Consider the following 20,055-nt stretch of genomic DNA (forward strand, 5'->3'; position numbering starts at 1 on the left):
ACAGCAGGGGCAAATTCAATCCTCTCTTCCCCTGAACTGTGAAGCAAAGGAGATGCTCACAAGTAAGCGGAAGCTCTGAAAGGTCCTAAAATTAAAACGGAGAGGCGACAACGCATCCCATGGCCAAGATCTCCCAGACCTTCAAGCCGCTTACAAGAAAAGTGTTTGGGAGCAACTAATCAAATGACGTTGCGGCTTCTGGGGCTGATGGCCTCCTGCATCCTACTGGTGCATCACGCCAGGTGGCGGATGCGGGCTCTGCAGTGGGACCTGAAGTTTCAGTGGGCCCAGCATCAGGGCAACCTATCCGACCACGTCCTGATCTCGGAGGGCACTGCGAGACAGCTGCAGTGGTGGCTCACGGACCGCGATTGGGTCAGCGGCAGATCCCTCTCCCTTCCCCAAACGGAGCACGTAGTTGTTACGGATGTGTCCCTCCAGGGCTGGGGAGGCCACATGGGATAGGCGGAGATCAGAGGCCTCTGGTCTCCGGTGGAAGCCCGACTCCACATCAACCTGTTGGAGTTATGGGCGATTCGTCTAGCACTGAAAGCATTCCTCCCCTCTGTCTGGGGGAGTGTAGTGCAGGTGTTCACGGACAACACCACCGCCATGTGGTACTGCAACAAACAGGGCGGGGTGGGGTCGTGGACCCTTTGCCAGGAGGCTCTGCGCCTCTGGCAATGGCTGGAACGCCAGGGCGTGACCCTGGTGGCTCAACACCTGGCGGGTTCTCTGAACGCCAGGGCGGACGAGCTCAGCCGTCGGTGCATGATGGATCACGAATGGCGTCTGAACTCGGACGTGGCGCAAGGCCTCTTTCAGCAATGGGCAGAGCCTTGGTTAGATCTATTCGCCACCGAAGAGAACGCTCAATGTCATCAGTTCTGCTCGTTGGAATTTCCAAGGCGGCACTCGCTCGGAGACGCTTTTCGTCGCGAGTGGAGCTGCGGTCTACTGTACGCCTTTCCGCCTATACCACTTCTGCCCAGAGTGCTGAAGAAGATCAAGCGCGACCGGGCCCAAGTCATCCTTGTGGCTCCGGACTTGCCTTGAAGGTACTGGTATCCAGAGCTACTCAGTATGTCAGTCGATCCCCCGGTTCGTCTGCCTCTTCAGGAGGACCTTCTGTCGCAGCAGCAGGGGACGGTCCTCCACCCGAACCTGTCCAGTCTCCACCTCCATGCTTGGAGATTGAGCGGCGACAGTTGAGGCCATTTGACTTGCCTCCTGAAGTCTGTAACGTCATTCTGGCAGCCAGGCGTCCCTACACAAAGTCGGTATACGCCTGCAGGTGGAACAGATTTGTGGCATGGTGCACAGCAAAGGCTGTGGATCCTCTCGCTGCCCCTCTTTCTGAGGTCCTTCTCTTCCTTCTTTCTCTTGCCCAGCAGGGCTCTGCTCTGGGCACTATCAAGGGCTACATTTCTGCCCTTTTAGCCTTTCTGAGGCTGCCTGATCAACCTTCTTTGTTCAAGTCCCCTATTGTAAATAGATTTCTTAAGGGCATCACACACACGTTTCCTCCTGTTCCGTTTGTGATGCCTCAGTGGGACTTGAACCTGGTTCTTACATTTCTGATGTGCGCTCCCTTTGAGCCATTTCACAACTGTCCTCTACGCCTTCTAACTCTGAAGACTGCTTTCCTGGTTGCCATCACCTCTGCCAGGAGAGTGAGTGAGCTCCAGGCCCTTTCTTGTACTCCACCTTTCCTTTCTGTCCATCCGGACAAAGTGGTGTTGCGCACTAAGCCATCTTTCCTGCCCAAGGTTGTCACGGCCTTCCACATTGGGCAGTCTATCACCTTGCCAACTTTCTTCCCGCCGCCGCATCCCTCTAGGGAGGAAGAGCGGCTCCACCGTCTGGACCCAAAACGTGCGCTCTCATTCTACTTGGATCGCACACGCCAGTTCCGGGTGGATGACCAACTCTTTGTTGGTTACGTGGGCGCTAAGAAGGGGAAAGCGGTGCACAAGAGGACCATCTCCCGGTGGATCATCTTGTGTATCCAGGCATGCTACTCCTTGGCTAGAAAGGAGCCCCCTGTTGGATTACGGGCTCATTCCACCCGAGCCACGGCGACTACAACTGCCCTGGGCCGGGGGGTGCCCTTACAAGACATCTGTCAGGCAGCTACGTGGACATCACTGCACACGTTTGCAAGACACTACTGCCTGGACAGCCAAGTCCGGAGGGATGGCTTCTTTGGCCGTTCTGTCCTCCAGGGCTTTCTGGTGTGATTATTGGTTCGCAGACCCACCACCGGGGTTGGTATTGCTGGGGTATCTATTCTAAGGTAAGGAATCTAATACTAACGTGTCTCTTTCAGATGCACAAGTTACTACTTGTGTAACGATATATCTGTAAGAGACATTAGTTAGTATTCGATTCCTTACCGACCCACCCATCCTCCCCGTTCTGCGAACCGATATCTAGGGTTAGGGTGACCCCCTTTCAGGGCCCTAGTTTCAATGGCACCAGTGTTGGTTTTTAACATGGCTCTGCGTTTCTGGCGTGGAAAAGCTGTGTCTAAGAACTGACGTCAGCACGCGGAGGCGGCGTCTAAGTACTCCGACAACGACAACGGACGCGGAGCCGCAGACGACTCCTACCAACGCGCAAGGGTTTTGCTACGCAAAAGTTTCCGGATCCAGTCTGACGCCTGGGGATATTCTAAGGTAAGGAATCTAATACTAACTAATGTCTCTTACAGATATATCGTTACACAAGTAGTAACTTTTGCGTTAGTACAGAACGCCGCAGCATGGCTGCTTTGTAAGATCCCCAAAACTGCGTCTATCTCTAGATCAATTTGAGAACTTCATTGGCTCAGGATTTAATGTCGCATTAAGTTTAAGGCTTTGAGTCTTATGTTTAAGATAAAATCCGGCAAGGCTCCCCCCCCTACTTGATGACCCTTGTTCACCCTTATGTTCCTTTCCACTCACTTCGATCAGCTACCCAAGCAAAGTTAGTCATTCCTAGGATGCGACTAGTGCTTCTGGGCGATCGCTCTTTTTCCTGGCTGGGTCCTTCTTTATGGAACTCCCTTCCGGCAGGTCTATGAAGTGAATCTTCAGGAGAGTTATAAAAACTTGCTATTTAATATGTAGCTCTTCTTTTTTCTTTGCACTTTTCAGGTGGCGCCGGGAAACTCTAGGGTAGCGGTTCGTCTTATAAAATTAAAATAACAATAACAATATTGCATAGCCCTGTCTTTCGCTGGGAGGGTGTTGACCATCATTTGCGGGTTCTTGCCTTTCCTAGTGTCGTTGTATTCCGCTGGTGCGGTTTCTTGATCATTACCTGGGCATAGCTGGTGCTGCTGCAGTTCTGTCTTCTAGGTATCTGATGTATAGATTGATTGGCTTGGTATGCCATCTTCGACGTTGTGCTGCGGTGTTTCACCCTCCTCTCCGCCGTTTTGGCCTGGTCCTCAGTCTAGTTTCCAGATGGGATGATTTCCTGTGTTGACGGCTGGGTCCGTCCTACTTGTTCCTCCTGTTATATTCCGGCTTGTCCCACTTTTTTTCACGGGTTGGTTTCTGCCTGGAACGGTCCCCTTCTTGGTGTCGTTAGAGACTTCCCTAGCCCTTGTTTGGGGCTCAATGTGGTCTGGCGCTCGGCTCGGGTGCTTGTCTGTGGTCAGCTCCACCGCTTGCTCCACTGGTCTTTGACCGGGGACCTTGACGTGGGTCCTTGTGCTCCTCCCTTTTTTTTCGCTGGGGCTTTTCGAGACTACACCTTTCTTCCCACGTCTGACTTGTTTCCTGAGGTGTCATTCCTGCCTTGCCCGTTCTCTTCAGGCTGTGTCAGGTTCAACTATCCCTTTCACTGCATGTGTGTTCCAGTAGAGGGCTTTGCCTCCGTTCTACCTCTCCTCCTTGGAGTTTTGGGGTGATTCTTCTTCTACGGTATTCCCCTGCCGTTGTCTATTCCTCTGGACTTCTGGAAGGGGTTCCTGGTGCCTTGTCAGGGCTTGGAGTGTACTGTCCTCCCTCCCAGCACTAGCTACATCTACCTTGGTGGCTTGTTCAATGAAAGGGCAAACCCAGCGGTGTACTTAGTCTTGTCTTGCTTTCCTTACTTGGTGGGCATTAGGCCGCCCCTCTCATCTCCTCTCCTTAACACATCCCCTGTGGGGCTCTGTGTTCGTCTTAGCTGGTGAGGTCCTCTTCTGCTTGGAGGGGGACTGGGGTTCTCCCTGTCCCTATGACTCTTCCCCTGTGGGGCCCTGTGTTCTTCCAGGCTGAGGGGGTCCTCTCGCAGACCCTCCTCCCCTTTGGGTATGGCTAGGGTATCTATTCTACATTAAGGAATCTGTGGCTAGTAGTCTCTATCAGATGTACGAGTTACTTACCTTCGGTAAAGATGTATCTGGTAGAGACAATTCTGGCCGCAGATTCCTTCACGACCCACCCTTCCTCCCCGTTTCTGCGAGGACCCTTATCTGTCTTCTGCACTCTCCTGCCTCAGGGCGGCTGTCCTCTGCGAGTGCCCTTTTCTTACTCCCTCCCTAGGGCGATGCTTGCCTTGTTGTTGCTCCATTCCTTCCTTCTGGTGACTGGATGATGACTTCCTGGGTACTTCGGCGCCCCTGCACCTTGGTCTACAATGAGGGGTTCGCTTGTGCTCTGCTTCCTTGTGTGGCTTGCACTTCTGACTCTTGCAGTCCTTGGGGTTGAGGTCCCTTGGCTGGGTCTCGACCCTCAGTTCTTTTAGGAGATCCTTCCTGCTGGTGTTGCCTGGGGGTGAATTGTCGTTGCTCTTCCGCTCTGGCCCAGGAACCCTTCTTTGTTCTGGGCGGTGGTTACAGACTTCTTTGTCTTTTGTACAATCTTTCATATGCTTCCTGCCCCTGGGGAGGCTGTTGTATTTGTCTACAGGCTTGCTTTCAGTAGCTGCGCTCTGTTCTTTCATTCCGTGACTTGGTGTCTTAGTACCTGGCACTACTGTGGTTGGTGCTGTTCCTCACCATTGTTTCTTTTCCTTCTGTTTAGCTGGGTTTTCGCACACTGTCCCAGTATTCTCCCAGTTTTGAGTGTGATGGCTCCGCGTTGTGGCTGGGAAAAGTTCTCCGAAGAAAACTGACGTAGGCGCGCCGAGGTGGGACTTATGTATCCTCGCTGACGTCATGGACGCGGACGACGTCAGGGCGGAGTCACATGGTGCCGGCGCGCAGGGATGCTGTGGCAGAAAAGTTTTTCGTATCTAGTCTCACGCCTAGAGATAATTCTACGTGAAGAAATCTGCAGCTAGAATCGTCTCTACCAGATACAGCGTTACCGAAGGTAAGTAACTCGTACATTACGACTACAAACGCTGCTATACGCAGATGATATCATATCATAAACCAAACAAGAACGGATCTAAAGAGAGCCCTCAACAGATGCAAAATTATGAACAAACTCCTGGTGAACCAGTCTAAAACCCAAAGTAATGGTCTTCGGAAAACATCCCCAAAACAAATCCATGCAATGGCAGATATGCGAACAGCGTATATCCACCTGCACTAGCTACATCTACCTTGGTGTCTGATTCAATGAAAGGGCAAACCCAGGGGTCCACCTCAAACACCTCAGGTCAAAGAGAGCAGGGTCATACACAGTCTGAAGCTTAAATTGCCAATTACATAGCCCAACAGCTGAGCCAGTATTAAACATTCTACAAGCCAAGTTGGTGCCTGCATTGTCCTGTGGTCACCTAGCCGTCCCAGGAAAATTGGGCCCTTGTCTCACGAACCACCAAATAATGGCATGCCCAAAAATATTTTCCTACCCCTGGTAGGCGAGAAGGGCTAGAATGACGCTGGAGCTGGTCCTTGCAAGCCCTGACCTCCACTGCCTAGAATATCTAATTAAATATTACTTCCGTGCCCCAGCCATATCCAAGAAAGGTCAATTGTAAGCCATATTTGCAGAGGAGTACTCCCCATGGCACTCACAGCTGCACCTAGCCATCAGCACTGTGAAGATCGAGAAAACAAAGTTGCCCAACCATTCCCGTGCAATTGTGGGAAAAAATAGTAAATGCGCAAAACACCCTAGCCTCATATTAAATATACATTGAAAGGCTCCGCCCTTCTTGCATCAAGGGGTAAGCTCAACCATACTTTAAATATCGCCTATGGCCTCAGTCTCGTAGCAAAATCACATACATGAGACTGCTAGCTCTTCCGATCTCTGATTTTAATCCGCTTTGGGCACGCAGAGATGAGCAATCACCTTGCAGGTCGTGTGATTACACCTTGAGTCTTGGCTACACTTGCCGTGTTGCTGTCCCTACTTCGCTAATGATCAATGCCGTCTTTTAACTCCTTTTTATTGAGGTAACAACCTCAGACGCTGCAAGGAAGCATCTGACTTGTGATTGACCAATAATACAGGACCAACTCTCTCATGATTAGGGAAATACACCAACATCATCCAAGCTGCTCTATTCACCGCCCAGCCCTGCGAGTGGAGAACGGGGTGGAACTTCCTTGGCGATGATTATCGAAGTCCTTACCAACCGACCCTGGGAGAGGTAACATTTTTATTAGAACCGCACGTAACTGTCTTTCAGTGACTGCGTCCAAGGCCCTCCAAACAGGTTGACAGCTAACGATCCCTCATCCGCAGCCAACTCCTCAGGACCACGGCAGAGCCAAGCCACTAACCCAGCCGACAGAAACATCAGGATGCACATAGCCCAGATCAATGAGCGGAAAACGAATAGGAACCGCAACACCGTAGGCGAATAACACCGAAGCACTGACTAACTGTCCCTGAGAACAACAATCTTCACTGAATGAAACTCATGTGAATTCCTTCTAGCTGTACGCTGCAAGGCTCCGTTGCTAGACTTCTCAGAATCACCTTCTACCCTGATTCACCTTGGCAATGGTAAGTAACGTCACTGGTTCAGTGGAGATGCACATCCTGACGACGTACTTTTTTGTTAAACACCTCGAGCCCCACAATTATACTGAGTCTGCCCAGCTTGCACCGTGCACATTCTAGCTTATCCCTCTATTGATTGTAGTTGTTTTTTTACAGCACAAACCCGTTAATTTTTTAGGTTCTTAATTTTATTCTACCATCTTACAAAAATTACTCTTAAATAATGCTAACGGGGTATTGTGCTTTCTTTAAAAATATCAATCTTTATTTGCTGTGTTCTTTTATGAGGTGGTTATCACAATTACTGGCAATGTATATCAATGGGTAACCGTCTAACCCAGCTGCCCACATGTAATGATGTTAATCAATTGAACATGAATAAACTACTTGACTTTACGTATTTTTTGGATAAGGAGTGTGCATATGCCAGTGCCTTATTGAGAAAATGAGTCTTTATAGGAAAAAAGCATTAACTGTTAATTAACTATTCTCTTCAGTTTTTAGTCAGGCTTCTGTGTGCTGTTTACATTTCACTTTTACCTTCACAAGAAAGCAATATTTTGCCATTCTTCCAATTGTATCTATATATATCTATATATATTTGTATTATTGGTAGTTATAACATTTTCTGTTATGTTTGTAGGTGATGCTCATTGGTATCGAGGTTTGGTGAAGGAAGTTAATCAAGACTACAAGAAAGCAAAAGTGCAGTTTGTAGATTACGGGAATGTTGAGACGGTGGACATGGATAAAATGCGTACTATTTTGCCCAAGTTTTTGAAGCTTCCCTTTCAAGGAATTAGATGCTGGCTGTCAGGTATAATAAATAATTGGTAAATCTATTAAAGCCTTTGTTATTGTCAGCTCTCTAACTTTTTCATCTAACATTGTCTCATTGACTATCTGGACATGAAGCAATTATTGTAAGATGTATCAAACTTTTTTGCTAATATATCGAAATTATTACTCACATTTTACCTGTAAACACAGCATATTGCAATCTCTCAAACATTCACTGCCCCTTAAAGAAGAGTACATTACACTCTTATGAAAGGTTAGTTTAATAATGTAGTGCACTACTAGTTTCTCTTCAGTATGTCTTCTTTTCGTTGTGCACAGGGATCTCTAAAAACTTCCCTTTAGATCTAGTTTTTTTTAATGTGTATATTATTTCACCACTTTGATTTCTGATGATGTAACTTATTATGACATTTTTAGCCACATTTTTAGTCACTGTTACTCCTGTTACACGTGCGGGACGGGGAGGGGCTCAAAGGTAATGGTCACGTTTTACCCCAGGGCGCAATCCACCATCCCCACTAGAGCTAATGTTATGGTTTTCATGAATTGTTTAATCAGAGTAATACTGAGAGTTATTTGATAAGGTTTGCAACTCCCATTGTCTATTCACCATGCTTTTTGTCTCAAGGTATTCCCTGTTTCATGAGATCAAATCATTTTTGCCAAGTACAATACAGTTAGGTTTCCAGCCTTTGAACCCTTTTTGCGATAGACCAAATAGGTAGTTCTGGTCACCTTTGTACTGGAAATGCAACTAAGGTGTTTCTGCTGCCTGAAGGTTGAGCTGCCTCTCGAATGCCTTTCAGAGAAAAACCACGAAACATCATGACAAATTGCTGTCTTTTCTGACTTCGAAATGCACCTAAAGATTTGAGTTGCTTTTAACATGACATAAAGCGTATTTGTAGTTCATCTGTTAACCTTGGGGTGGATCTTGGCGCTATTAACAGAAAATGCTGTTTGTTATCCGTCTAGTTGTATCCATGTTCAAAAGGACGAAAGTTGGAGTGGACCTGCTGTGTTTGACATTTATGGCCACAGGTCCTTGCTGTGGATAAATTAGTCAAACCAGGGTTTGTGTTAAATCCGAAGCTGTGCTCTGAAAAATTAATCACCAGTGCTCTAAAGCAGTTCGAAGGCTAAATGTCATTTTATATATTTATATGTGACCAAGGCCTCTGTGTAGGCCGAAACGTTATGCTGAGGTGGACCTTCCACGTTACTAAATAAAATCACTGCTCACCTGCACTTTGGGTCTTCCTCTCTTCTTCTGCGCCGCTGGTATCCAGAGATTGGGCTCCTGGTGAGAGAATGCTGAGATTGTGCCTGTGTGTGTGTCTATATATATATATATATATATATATATATATATATATATATATAGACACCCCCCCCCCCCATGTTGTTTGTCTATGTTCAGTGCCGATACTCTATGGGTCAGATGTACGGCCCTTACAATCTGCGACTCGCAAAATGTAAGTCACAACAGTGTCTCAGACACTGTTAGCGATTCCTAATGGGGTCGCAAACCACCATGCCTGTGACTGCTTTTTAATTAAAGCAGTTCCTCAAAGGAAAATGGGATGCATTTAAAAAAGAAAAATGAAACGTTTGTTTCATTATTTAAGAGCAGTCAATGAATGGTCTGTGGGACCACTGCCGGCTCTTAAAACATTTTTTTGACCACACTCAAAGGGGAAGTGCTTTCCTAGTGACCCCTTCCCGTTTGTGAGTAGCTTACCACCTACTTGAAGTAAGTGGTAAACTGCAATTGTTTTGCGACCGCTATTGCGGTCGCAAAACAATCATACATTCAAGTGAGACTCAGTAATAGAAAGGGATGCTCTTGGCACGCCCGTTTCGAATAGCGGGTCGCAAACCCTGTTTGCGAGTCGGTAATAGGTTACTGACTTCGCAAAATAGGGTTTGTACATGGGACAGACCAATTTTGCGGTCACAAATGGGCCGATTTCCTGTTTGTGACCGCAAAATATGGTTGTACATCTGGCCCATTATCTGATAAGCCAACATGGAACGGTTATGTGTTGTCATTCACTGAATGGTTGCATGCAGCTTTGGGGTTCCTTTTCTTGGAGTGCATCTCTTTGAATTTGCAAAGTGGAATTGATCTTTTCCTCTGATGGTTGCTGTTTTCTGGTGTTATTTTTTCCATTAAAATTAGTTTCTGATGGTTACCTACGATAGCTGATACCTCTCCTTGTGAACTTCTCCAGGTACCTGACTGGATCTAGAAGCTTGCTGTAGCTTCAGAGCAAAAGCAGGTGGCACCTTTACCATCCTTCATGCCCCCTGACATGGTGACATGGAGTCAACCCCACCGCATTGATTTGCTATAAGTTACTCTTTTTCTACAGTCTCTGACTGGGATATGGAGATCAGTTTAGGTTCTTGTACCAGTCTTGCCTTCAAAACCTGTGACAATCTGCAGTATGTACCCCCAAATATGACTGTCTCCAAATACTCTTGGTATGTCATAAGGAGATGTCTGTATTGGACCTTCATTATGTCTGTCTGTGGTGTCTCTGCACCAAGCATGACTTCAGATCCTGCAACAAATCCTCCCTGATGCATCTGAAGGCCATCAGGGAGCCGGAGGCCAATGTCTGTGTGGCCAAGCATGAGAAGTGAGGTCTGTCCTGATTGGGGTAACATTTGTTGTATTAGTCTAATGCAAAGTCAAGGTATAATTTAAATAAAAGAGACATGAAGCAAAGTTCCTCTCCATTTGTCTGTTCCTGCTCCAGGAAGAGATGACAGTTGACGTTTGAGGAACCATATTCCGTCTTGGTTTTGATGCTGGCAGTGTTATAAATATGCCCTGCAAGCCCCATTATAAACTTGCAGCTGATTGTGGCCTTAATAGAAGCTATGCTGTAGATATTCAACTTTCTAAGGCTCCCTCTGGCGTGCCTTCCAGACCCATAGACCAATCATGGGCCCAATCACACATCTGCTAGCATATTCTCTCCTGTCCCCCTGTGGTCTCAGGCAAAGGTTGAACGCCGGTGCCGGGCCTCAACTCTTCTGTCCCAAGCGTGCAAAATTGATTTTTTAAAATTATTTCTGATTTTGATTGGCGATAAGTAATTTAAAGAATCATCATTTGTAGCCAAAGCTATAAGAATTGCCATTCACCACCTGTGCTTATATTTTAGCAATTACTTAATGTATCAAATCATTATTTTCTTTCCTTCTCTTAAGACAGCTTATTTGTACTTCGTTCCCATTACTCCTTGAGGCAAATATAGTTCCTGCACTTCTATACTGTAAGCTCAAGCTTATCCATTTTCCTATTATTTGTTGGACGTTTATACATCTATATTTATGAAGGTTACTGAATTGTACTTTAGTGCTCCTTCACACCCATTCCATTATGTACCTTTTTCCATTGACTCTATCGACTGTTCTTAAATATCCCACCCACCACCGATGCCAGTTGACACCTTTACGTTTTCAGATATTTCATGTGAGAAATGACCCCATATGTGCACAAATATAGACCGGTTTACTGTTTAGCTTATCCATTCATAGCCAGTATGGCTTCGAAATTCTTATATCATCTCTTCCTCATGGTGTGCCAATCCCCCATCTTCGTTAGATGCACATTTTGGCCACTGACAAATATTTTGCAGACTACCTTACCCAATATGATGTCAGTACCTGAAAAAGTATTCATTTTACCATTAGTAGGTACAGGTTGATTTAATTTTTTCATAAATTGTTGTCCAATAATTATTCATGAATGACACTCCCATATAATATATAAAAATCCTCCCTTTGCTCGCAACAGTTAAAGTTAGCACTCATGTTGAACAGAAACACCTTTTGTGGTGTCCAGTGGCTTTCTTGGAGGATTGCAGGAGGCTGGCTTAGTATATGGTGCACATTTATGTAGGTGAAGCACCTTGCACTAATCCATTTAACGCTTATGGTGATTTTAGTGGTCTTTGGTAACCTTTTGAAAGCTCTCAAAGTGGTAGCTGTGGAGAGCAGCCTTCAGGCTATCTTCAAGGAGTATTAAGCAGCTCATTTTACCAGATTAATTAAATGGTATAGGTTGGAATGATGAAGAACCACGCAGTGTATATAGAAAAATATTTCTACTTATTACACAACACTTACTGACACATTGATATATCTCCTCCTGGAAATATAAACACAAAAACACAATAATACTTCAATTGTAATAAGGTAAGTAGCGCAAAATACAGTGGTCTCCAGGGGCAGACCAAACCATATATTAAGAAAGTGGAATGCGAACTGTGACTGAAATCTGGACTTGGACCAGGAGACTCAGAAAAGCTGGGAACATAAGGAGCTACCCTAGGTACGTACCCAGGAACCCCACGGAGACTGTGTGCAGAGTGAAAACATAGCCGCATTTCCAATAGAAGTCAACAGAAAAGTCGCAGTGGCAGTTTTGGGGAAGAAGCTCATAGCCGTAGTAGGAGGTTTGGGGTGAGTAATAGGGGTGGTGAAGGGGGTAAGAGTCAGGGAAAGGTTTAGAAAGGCTTGTTTGGGAGATCTGAACAGTAAAAGAAAAGAGGTATGAGACGATGCATGGAGGTATAGTGGAGTGAAGGTCTAGAAGGGTTATTTTGTGAATCATAATAGTAGAGGGTTTGGGATGAGTCAGAGACTGAGGTAGAGCATATATTAGGAGAGAGATAGGATGAGAAATAGGGTAGTGCATTGGAGAGAGTATTAGAATGATGATTGGGATGAGTTGCAGAGAGGAGGTAGAGCATATATTGAGAGCGGTATAAGGTTAAATATGGGGTAGTGTATTGGAGATTCAGAATTGTGAAGTGAAGTAATAAATATGGAGATAAAAAAGTACATGGCAGGTATATATGTATAAGGAAGGTATTGTATGTTGATTTCAGTTGTATTTAATAAACTCAGACTTTCAAGTTTTGCTGTACTTTAAGTCAATTCATTGATACATATTTCTTTGTAATTCAGTAGTGTAACAAGTGTCGATAGTTCTGAAAAAGTTGTACTTATTTATACATTCACCTACATACATGGTAAACATAGAATAATATAACCATAAGTAATATGTAAAATTGTTAAGCCAAACTAACAAATGTCTATATATTTAAAAACATATGTTCGAGGCATGTGGGCTGCTGAATTCATATCTGTGCATAGATCGCCGCCTAGTGTTGGGTCAGGATGATTGCACCTTGTTGTCCTGGAAGAGTCTTCGAAGTATCACGAGATAGGTGACTCCTCACCTGGACTATAGTGCGCATGGGCATCTTCTCCATCTTCAGATTGTTTTGTTCCCCCATTGGGTTCGGATGTTATTCCTATACTCCAACTTAGGAATCTAACCTAAACTTTTATAGAGGCCAAAAGGCCTTCGACTTCGACGGTATTGTTCTCGCTCGGTACTTCTTGACTCGATCAAGCTTTCAATCTCGACTCGGTCGTCGACGCGGGCCGTTGGGCCTTTTCAACGCCACGTGGGCCTACTGTCGATGGAAAGGAGCCCGTTCAAAAGGTGCCCACAATGCCACTCCAAATTCCCGCATACTGACAGACACACAGTATGCAACAAGTGCCTATCACCAGACCACAAGGAAAAAACCTGCCCAGCCTGTGCCCAATTCCGTTCGAAAAAAACTATCCGGATTCAGCGGGCCGCTAGGCAAGAGATGCAGCGACAGGCACCGGAACCAGACAACAACTTAGAGGATGAACAAGAACTTCCAGAAGGGGAATATTCGCATCTAGAGATCATCACCGTCGAGGACCACTCGGACTCCCATGAAGAAATCCCACCCGGGCAAACCGTGAGTACATTGCCCCCGACACCAATTACTCCGTTACAGAAGGCTCCGATCGAGGCATCGCCCAAAGGCCTTAGCCAAGATCCAAAACATCATTCAGCAGCCCCGCCGTCTGGCTCGGCTCCGAAAACAAAGATTAAGTCTTCAGACACCACAGGTCCAAGTAACGTTATCCCACAGAAGGTTTTAGAACCCAAAAATGTCGTCGACCCGAAGGCCGACGAACCGAAAAAGGCCGTACAGCCTAAGGGCGTCGACCCGAAGAAGGCCGTCGAGCCAAAAAGCGCAGAACCAAAGAAGGCCGCCGAACCAAAGGGTGCCGACCCTAAGAAGGCCGTCGACCCAAACAAGGCCGCTGCGCCGAAAGTCGTCGAATCGAAGAAGTTTGCCGACACAGAGGGCGTCGTACCGAAGCCTGTGGCCCAGCCGAAGAAGGTTACCGAGCCAAACAAAGGCACCGACCCAAAGACAAGTGCTCCTAAAAAACCGGTCGATCCGAAAAAAAATAGTCGACTCGACAAAAGACAGTCAACCTAAAAAACCTGTTGAGCACTGAAAGCGCATCGAACCTAAAGATACGGTCGATCCGCAATCAGTCGTCGACCCGGACAAAGAGGCCGAGCCGAGGAAGAGCAATAAGGCACCGAAAGTCGACTAACCAAAAAAAATTGTCGACCCGAAGGCAACACTCGATCCAAAAAAGACCGAGCCAAAGAACTCAAAGACACAGCCACGGACAGTGGAAGAAGAACTCTTCCATCCGGAGCCATCAGAGGATCAGGCAAAAATATATATAAACCCTGACACTGGTAAAGTCACAATCCTACACAGGAAGAAGAGGCCATTGGACAGGGACTCTCTTTCCCCCATTCCTCCAAAGAAAAAGGACTTTGGGACTTCTCCCTCTAGACCCTTCATTCCTTTCTATCCCACTATGCCTACTACGCCTTTTGCTCCTTACTCTCCTATGCACTCTGGGGACAATGAGGGCGACACGGGAAGATCCTCAATATGATTATGTGGGGATTGGAACAGACTCAGGCACTGGGGGTAACGCAGGTTTTATTGTTTTAAGGAAGCGTCTCCGCTGAATCACCCTCCGGTAGTAGGGTAGGGGGAGGTCGGTCTCTGTCTCCGCAAGGGACTGTCGGTCCTTGCGTCTCTCTGCTCCGAGTCCTCTCCTTTCCCGGGGACTTCTGGGACTGGTAGTCCGGTAGTCAGCCGTGTTGTCTTCCAATTCGGCGCCGCGGTATATGGAAAGAAAAGAGATGTAGGACAGACGTTAGTCCTGGTGATTTGGTACAACGTTTAGGGAAGGGAGTGAGGGTCACACGTGCACAGCCAAAACCCCGGTGTCCTGTGGTGCCGGTTCGATGAATAGGGGGGGTTTGTGCAGAGGAAAGCTGTGTGAGGTTTCAGGGAGGTTTAGCCCATCTACGTCCCGCCCAGCCCGCAAAGTGTGACCATACCTGCGAGAGCCACACTTTGCTTGAAATGTGGCTGGGCGAAGCGCCTTCTCGTTGGCCTCCTGGCTGGTCGCTGTAGTAGTCTGCTCTCTCTCTCTGTGTGCCTCCTGTTGCCTCCTCCTCGAGGTTTCGGGCTCCTCCCGTGTCTCCGCTACCTGCTCCCGACTCTACTCCGGTCGTCTTCTCCTTCTCTACTCCTGTACTCCACTCCGCTCCCTTGCTCTCCTCATCTCTCCAACTAACTACTCCGCCTCCGGGTGATGAACACACCTGTGTGTGTTCCATGCTGGGTTTTACCTCGAACTCGTAGGCATGGCTTGGCTCGAGTTCTGCCCAGTTAAAGAAACAGTGATCGTCTTGGAAGCCAGTCTCGGGTCTGTGTGGGATGACTTCACCTTCTTTCCAATTTTCCGGTTGCTGTTTAGAAAAGGGTGAAAGTAATAGTGTTTTGTTCAAGGGTGGTTGTTTAAAGTCATGTCGCATAGGGTTCTCCGGGTCCCCCTCGTCACAGATTATAACTATCCAGAGGATCCTAACCCTCAAAATGAACCATGGGTAGAGCCGACTGATCCATATGACACACATCCCATCCCTGACACCTCCTCATACCCAACAAAGCCGTCACCTACTGACGACACCATTGTCTTCAACCAGCTCATAGATAGGGCAGCACAGTACCACAACTTAGACATGCACAATGAACCCACAGACGAAGATGTTTTATTTGACACATTCCCTACTTCTGAGAAAAATGTCAGAACACTTCCTATGTTGAAAGGGGTACTAAAACACGCGCCAGATATATTTAAAGATACAGCCAGGGCACGCGTAATCAATCCCAGGATTGAAAAGAAATATAGAGCGGCCCCTACAGACCCTGCTTATATCAGAGGTCAGTGTTAGAACTGGGGGTCTCTACTTGGCAGAGGTAGGTACCACTGTCCAAATAGGGACCCTTGCTTCTAGTCAGGGTAAGGAGGAAACCCTCCGAGATAACCCCTGCTCACCCTCTAGGTAGCTTGGCACGAGCAGTCTAGGCTAACCAGAGGCAATGCGTAAAGTATTTGTACCAACACTCACAGTAACACAGTGAAAACACAACAAACTGACTCCACAACAGTTTAGAAAAATAAAGGTATTGTAATCTAAACTACGCAAGACCAAAATGACAAAAATCCAACATACACAGTTCAAGAATATGGTTTCAAAAGAGTTCTTAAGGTTTGCGATAAAATTCTTCAAGTTGCGATAAAATAATCCACAGATGCGTGAAAAGTTCACAGTTGCGTCACGTTTAGGTACAGTACCTTTTAGTTGCGACAAAGTTCCAAAAGCAGAAGCTGGTGAGGTGGAAAACAAGCGATGCGTTGCTCCTGAGACCCTGGGGAGGCGTTTGCGACAGCCCCGCTGCAGGAGGGGACGTGTTGCGACAAATCCGGTCTGTGTGGGGAGGAAGGCCACTTGTATGGATTCCGGTGCGAAGGTTCCGTAGGAAGTTTGTTCTCGCAAAAGGCCCAATGCGACGATCTTTGGAGTTGCAACGATCTCCGGGGCGAAGATGCGCGGACCAGCGGTGATCTTCTCTCTTGCAGCTCCTCGACGCGATGGTTTCTGCGACGACACTCACAGCGACTTGATGCGGTCCGCAAGCAAGCGGTGCGGCGATTTCACCCAGTGACGACAGGTTCTGCGACGATACTCGCAGCGATGTTAGACTTTCCCGCACCGGTCTGGTGTGTCCCACAAACGAAGGATGCAACGGATCTTGCAGCGGCAACAGGCGCTGCGACAATTTCGGCCTTTGTAGCGGCAGAAATTCCCTCGTACTGTCGGGGATGCGCTCCGCAGCGAGCGATGCGATAACTTTTCAATTGCTAAAGTCTCTCAAGCTTAGTTTCAAGCTTCCCAGCACAGGTACAACTTCCAGAGGCCCCACAACTGGATCAAGCACTCTAGGAAGGACCGAACTCTCTCAGCAGATTTCAGGGAAGTTGGGGGTGAAGTCCTTTTGTTCCTGGGACTTCAGAACAGGGAGCCAGCTCTTCTCAGGCCCTTGGAGATTCCTTCAAGACAGGGGACACAGCACAACAGCAAAGTTTTTCCCCTCTCCTTGGCAGCAAAGCAACAGGTCAGTCCAGCAGAGCAACAGCAGGACAGTCTTCCTTCTTCAGTTTCAGCTTTCTCCTTGGCCGAGGTTCCTACTTGATTCCAGGATGATCTAATTTTCTGTTATCAGGGGTCCTGTACTTATACCCCTAAAAGTCTTCTGTTTGTGCAAGTGGGCCTTGAGCCCGGTCTGAACCAGTTCTGGGTGTTCCTTGAGCACTTTGTTTTCCTGGCTTCTCCTTTCCTTTCAGAGAGAGGGGCAGGGTCGTCAGCCGCCCAGCAGGAGGTGGAGCCAGCATTGTGGAGGGAAAGCACAGCCCTTGAGTGCTTTGTTGACATGATTCCTTCTCTCCTTTCACAGTGCAGGGCAGAGACATCAGACGCACCACAGTGGGTGGAGCCAGCACTGTGGGGAGTGGGCACAGTCCTATTCAGGCCCAGGTGCTAACTCCTCCCACCACTCAAGTTGCAAATGTAGTCATTCAGCCTAGGGCTGACTCAGCCAGCCTCCTGGGGAATCCCCAGCCCCTGTCACTCTCAAACCAGACAGTCAATACACAAACAGGCCAAGGCACACAGAAGGGTCAGGCAAGAGAACAGCAACTTTCTAAAAGTGCTGTTCTCAAACACAGGATTTAAAAACAACCTTTCCTAAAAGATGTGTTATTAAATTCTGAGTTCAGGGATACTAGACTCTTATGTCCTATCTTGTTCCTATGAGAAGAAATGCTGGTAGCCACTGTAGCCAGCATCCCCCATATTAATCTACGGAGCAAGATAGCATTGCAATAGTGAAAAACGAAAATGGCTGCCATTCACTACCAGAGCATGTCACCTGCACCAGTACATGCTCTAGCTTTCACATACACTGCACCCTGCCCAGGGGGTACCTTGGGCTTTCCATAGGGGTGACAAATGTGCACAAAAAGGGAAGGGTTAGGCCTGGTCAGTGGGGACACTGACCAGGATGACATGGCAGTTCACAGACTGCACACAGGCACTGCGGTGGCAGGCCTGAGACACCATTTTGGGGCTATTCATGTGGGTGGCACAATCAGTGCTGCAGGCCCACTAGTAGCATTTGTCATCACCAGCCCTGGCACACCCAGTGCACTTTACTAGGGACTTCTAGGCGATACAAATATGCCAATGATGTATATCCAATCATAATAACAATTTACACAGAGAGCATATGCACTTTAGCACTGATCAGCAGTGGTAAAGTGCGCAGAGTCCTATTGCCAACAGCCACGGGTCAGGAAAAATAAGGGAGAAAGAAGCAAAAAGTTTGAAGATGACCCTTCAAGAAGGGCCAGTTCCAATAGTCAGTTACCATTAGATTCACTGGTAGTGTGAGAAGTTGGCCTGATATATGATGCTCACTAGTTCTAGTGATCACCTTGTATCAGTCCAAACAACCCTTATGGTGATTGGTTGTAAGTCAACCTTATAGACCAGCTATCCTAATGGTAGCATGGACAAAGCAGTCTTAGGCTAAACTCTTTTGGCATGTGAAGCCAGCTGTTTTACCGCAATATAACCCCTTGAATACCAGATGAAAGGACACCACACAGGTTGTTATGAAAATAAACACTATATTTATTAATAACAACACCTCTGAACTCTTTATGAGGTCAGAGGGCTAGGCACATGACAATCTCTTAAGAAAAATACGACAAGTTGCACCAAATTACAATGGTGCCCTAGAGGCACGACAAACCATATACTAAGTAAGTGGAATGTGAAAGTCGATAAAAGGAATGGAGCTGTCCAGAGGCTGTAGGATCGTTGGGACCACGCTACACTAACACTAGGTAAGTAATAGGAGGCCCACGGAACGCGTGTGCAGAGTGTGAACTCACACGCGAGATGCGTAACAAGGTCTATGGACAGTACAGTTCAAGTTAAAAGGTGAGTACGGACAATCCTGACTAGTTAGGACTAAAACGACTGTGGAACTGGACACTAGGACAGTTAAACTACCCTTGAGCACCAAAATGCTCTCGTTACCTCACCCACGGGCTGCAGGTGCATAGGTGCCAAAGTGTGTAGGGGTTCTTGCGTTGAAGTCTATGGAGCCTGAAAGAAAAGATGCTGCAGGCGACCAGGAGGAAGATGTTCGGTGCGATCCAAGGGTGGATCAGTGAACAAGAGGACCTGAAAGCAGAGGGGACAGTGTTCAAAGTCACTAGCCAGTGACCGGAGTGGAACCAGGAAGGAACCAGATGTCGCCGTCGCGATCAGGTGAAGAGTGGACGCTTGACTCTGCAGCCACGTGGACCAGGAGGTGTCTTCGACGACCAGGATGGAGGCACGAGCTGTTCCTCGCAGGCTCTTGCTGTCGGCGGTGTTGGACCCGGAATCGGCGTCAACAGGCCTTGGCAAAGGCAACCCACGCGGTGAGTGAAGAAAGCGTCTAGTGCGAACTAGGAGAGTCCGGGGTGCCCCTCTTTTGGAAGGGAGCAAGAACCTTTCTGGAGCAACCAGACCAGCAGCAAAGATGCAAAGGTTCGTCGTCTAGGAGGTCACTAGCCAGCCGGCAAGTGACCAGACAACGCGTCGAGCAGCAAACAAGCAGAAGGGCCCCACGCAGATCTCATGGATGCTGGAGGGCTGATCTTCGGTGCAGGGGCTTCTCGGGGCTGGGGCTTCTCAGTCCCCAAAGCACTTGGTCGAGTTTACCTCGGGAGTCGTGCTGGAAGCGAAGTGCAGGTTTTTTCAAGATGGCCGGTCCCACGTGTCTCGTCACACCCACGGGTCTCAGCTGCGCTGCAGATCTAGGTAGAGGTCGGAGAGGTCTGGGAATCCGGGTCTCGTCGGGCTCTGAAGTCTGGATCCTCTAGGGAAGACGACAAAGTGAAGCCGCTGGACGCTTGATGGTGCCTGCAGTTGCAGGGTGGACACTCCTTGCCCACAAGGGAGATTTCTTCAGTCTTCTGTGGAGCAGAACGTCGAAGTCCAGAGTTTCTTCTTGTAGAGTAG

The 20,055-nt window shown here is 47.6% G+C and overlaps 1 protein-coding gene across 2 annotated transcripts in view; it reads left to right on the top strand.

Moving 5' to 3' along the window:
* Positions 1–20,055, top strand: part of TDRD1 (tudor domain containing 1) — a 2,637,228-nt gene that overhangs the window by 1,472,063 nt on the left and 1,145,110 nt on the right. For both annotated transcript variants that reach the window (XM_078643866.1, XM_078643867.1), the window contains exon 18: positions 7,525–7,698. In XM_078643866.1, coding sequence (XP_078499992.1) covers positions 7,525–7,698 — 174 coding nt within the window. The remainder of the gene's footprint in view (positions 1–7,524; positions 7,699–20,055) is intronic.

This window comes from Lissotriton helveticus, chromosome 5_1 (assembly GCF_964261635.1).
Source record: "Lissotriton helveticus chromosome 5_1, aLisHel1.1, whole genome shotgun sequence".
Lineage (NCBI taxonomy): Eukaryota > Metazoa > Chordata > Amphibia > Caudata > Salamandridae > Lissotriton > Lissotriton helveticus.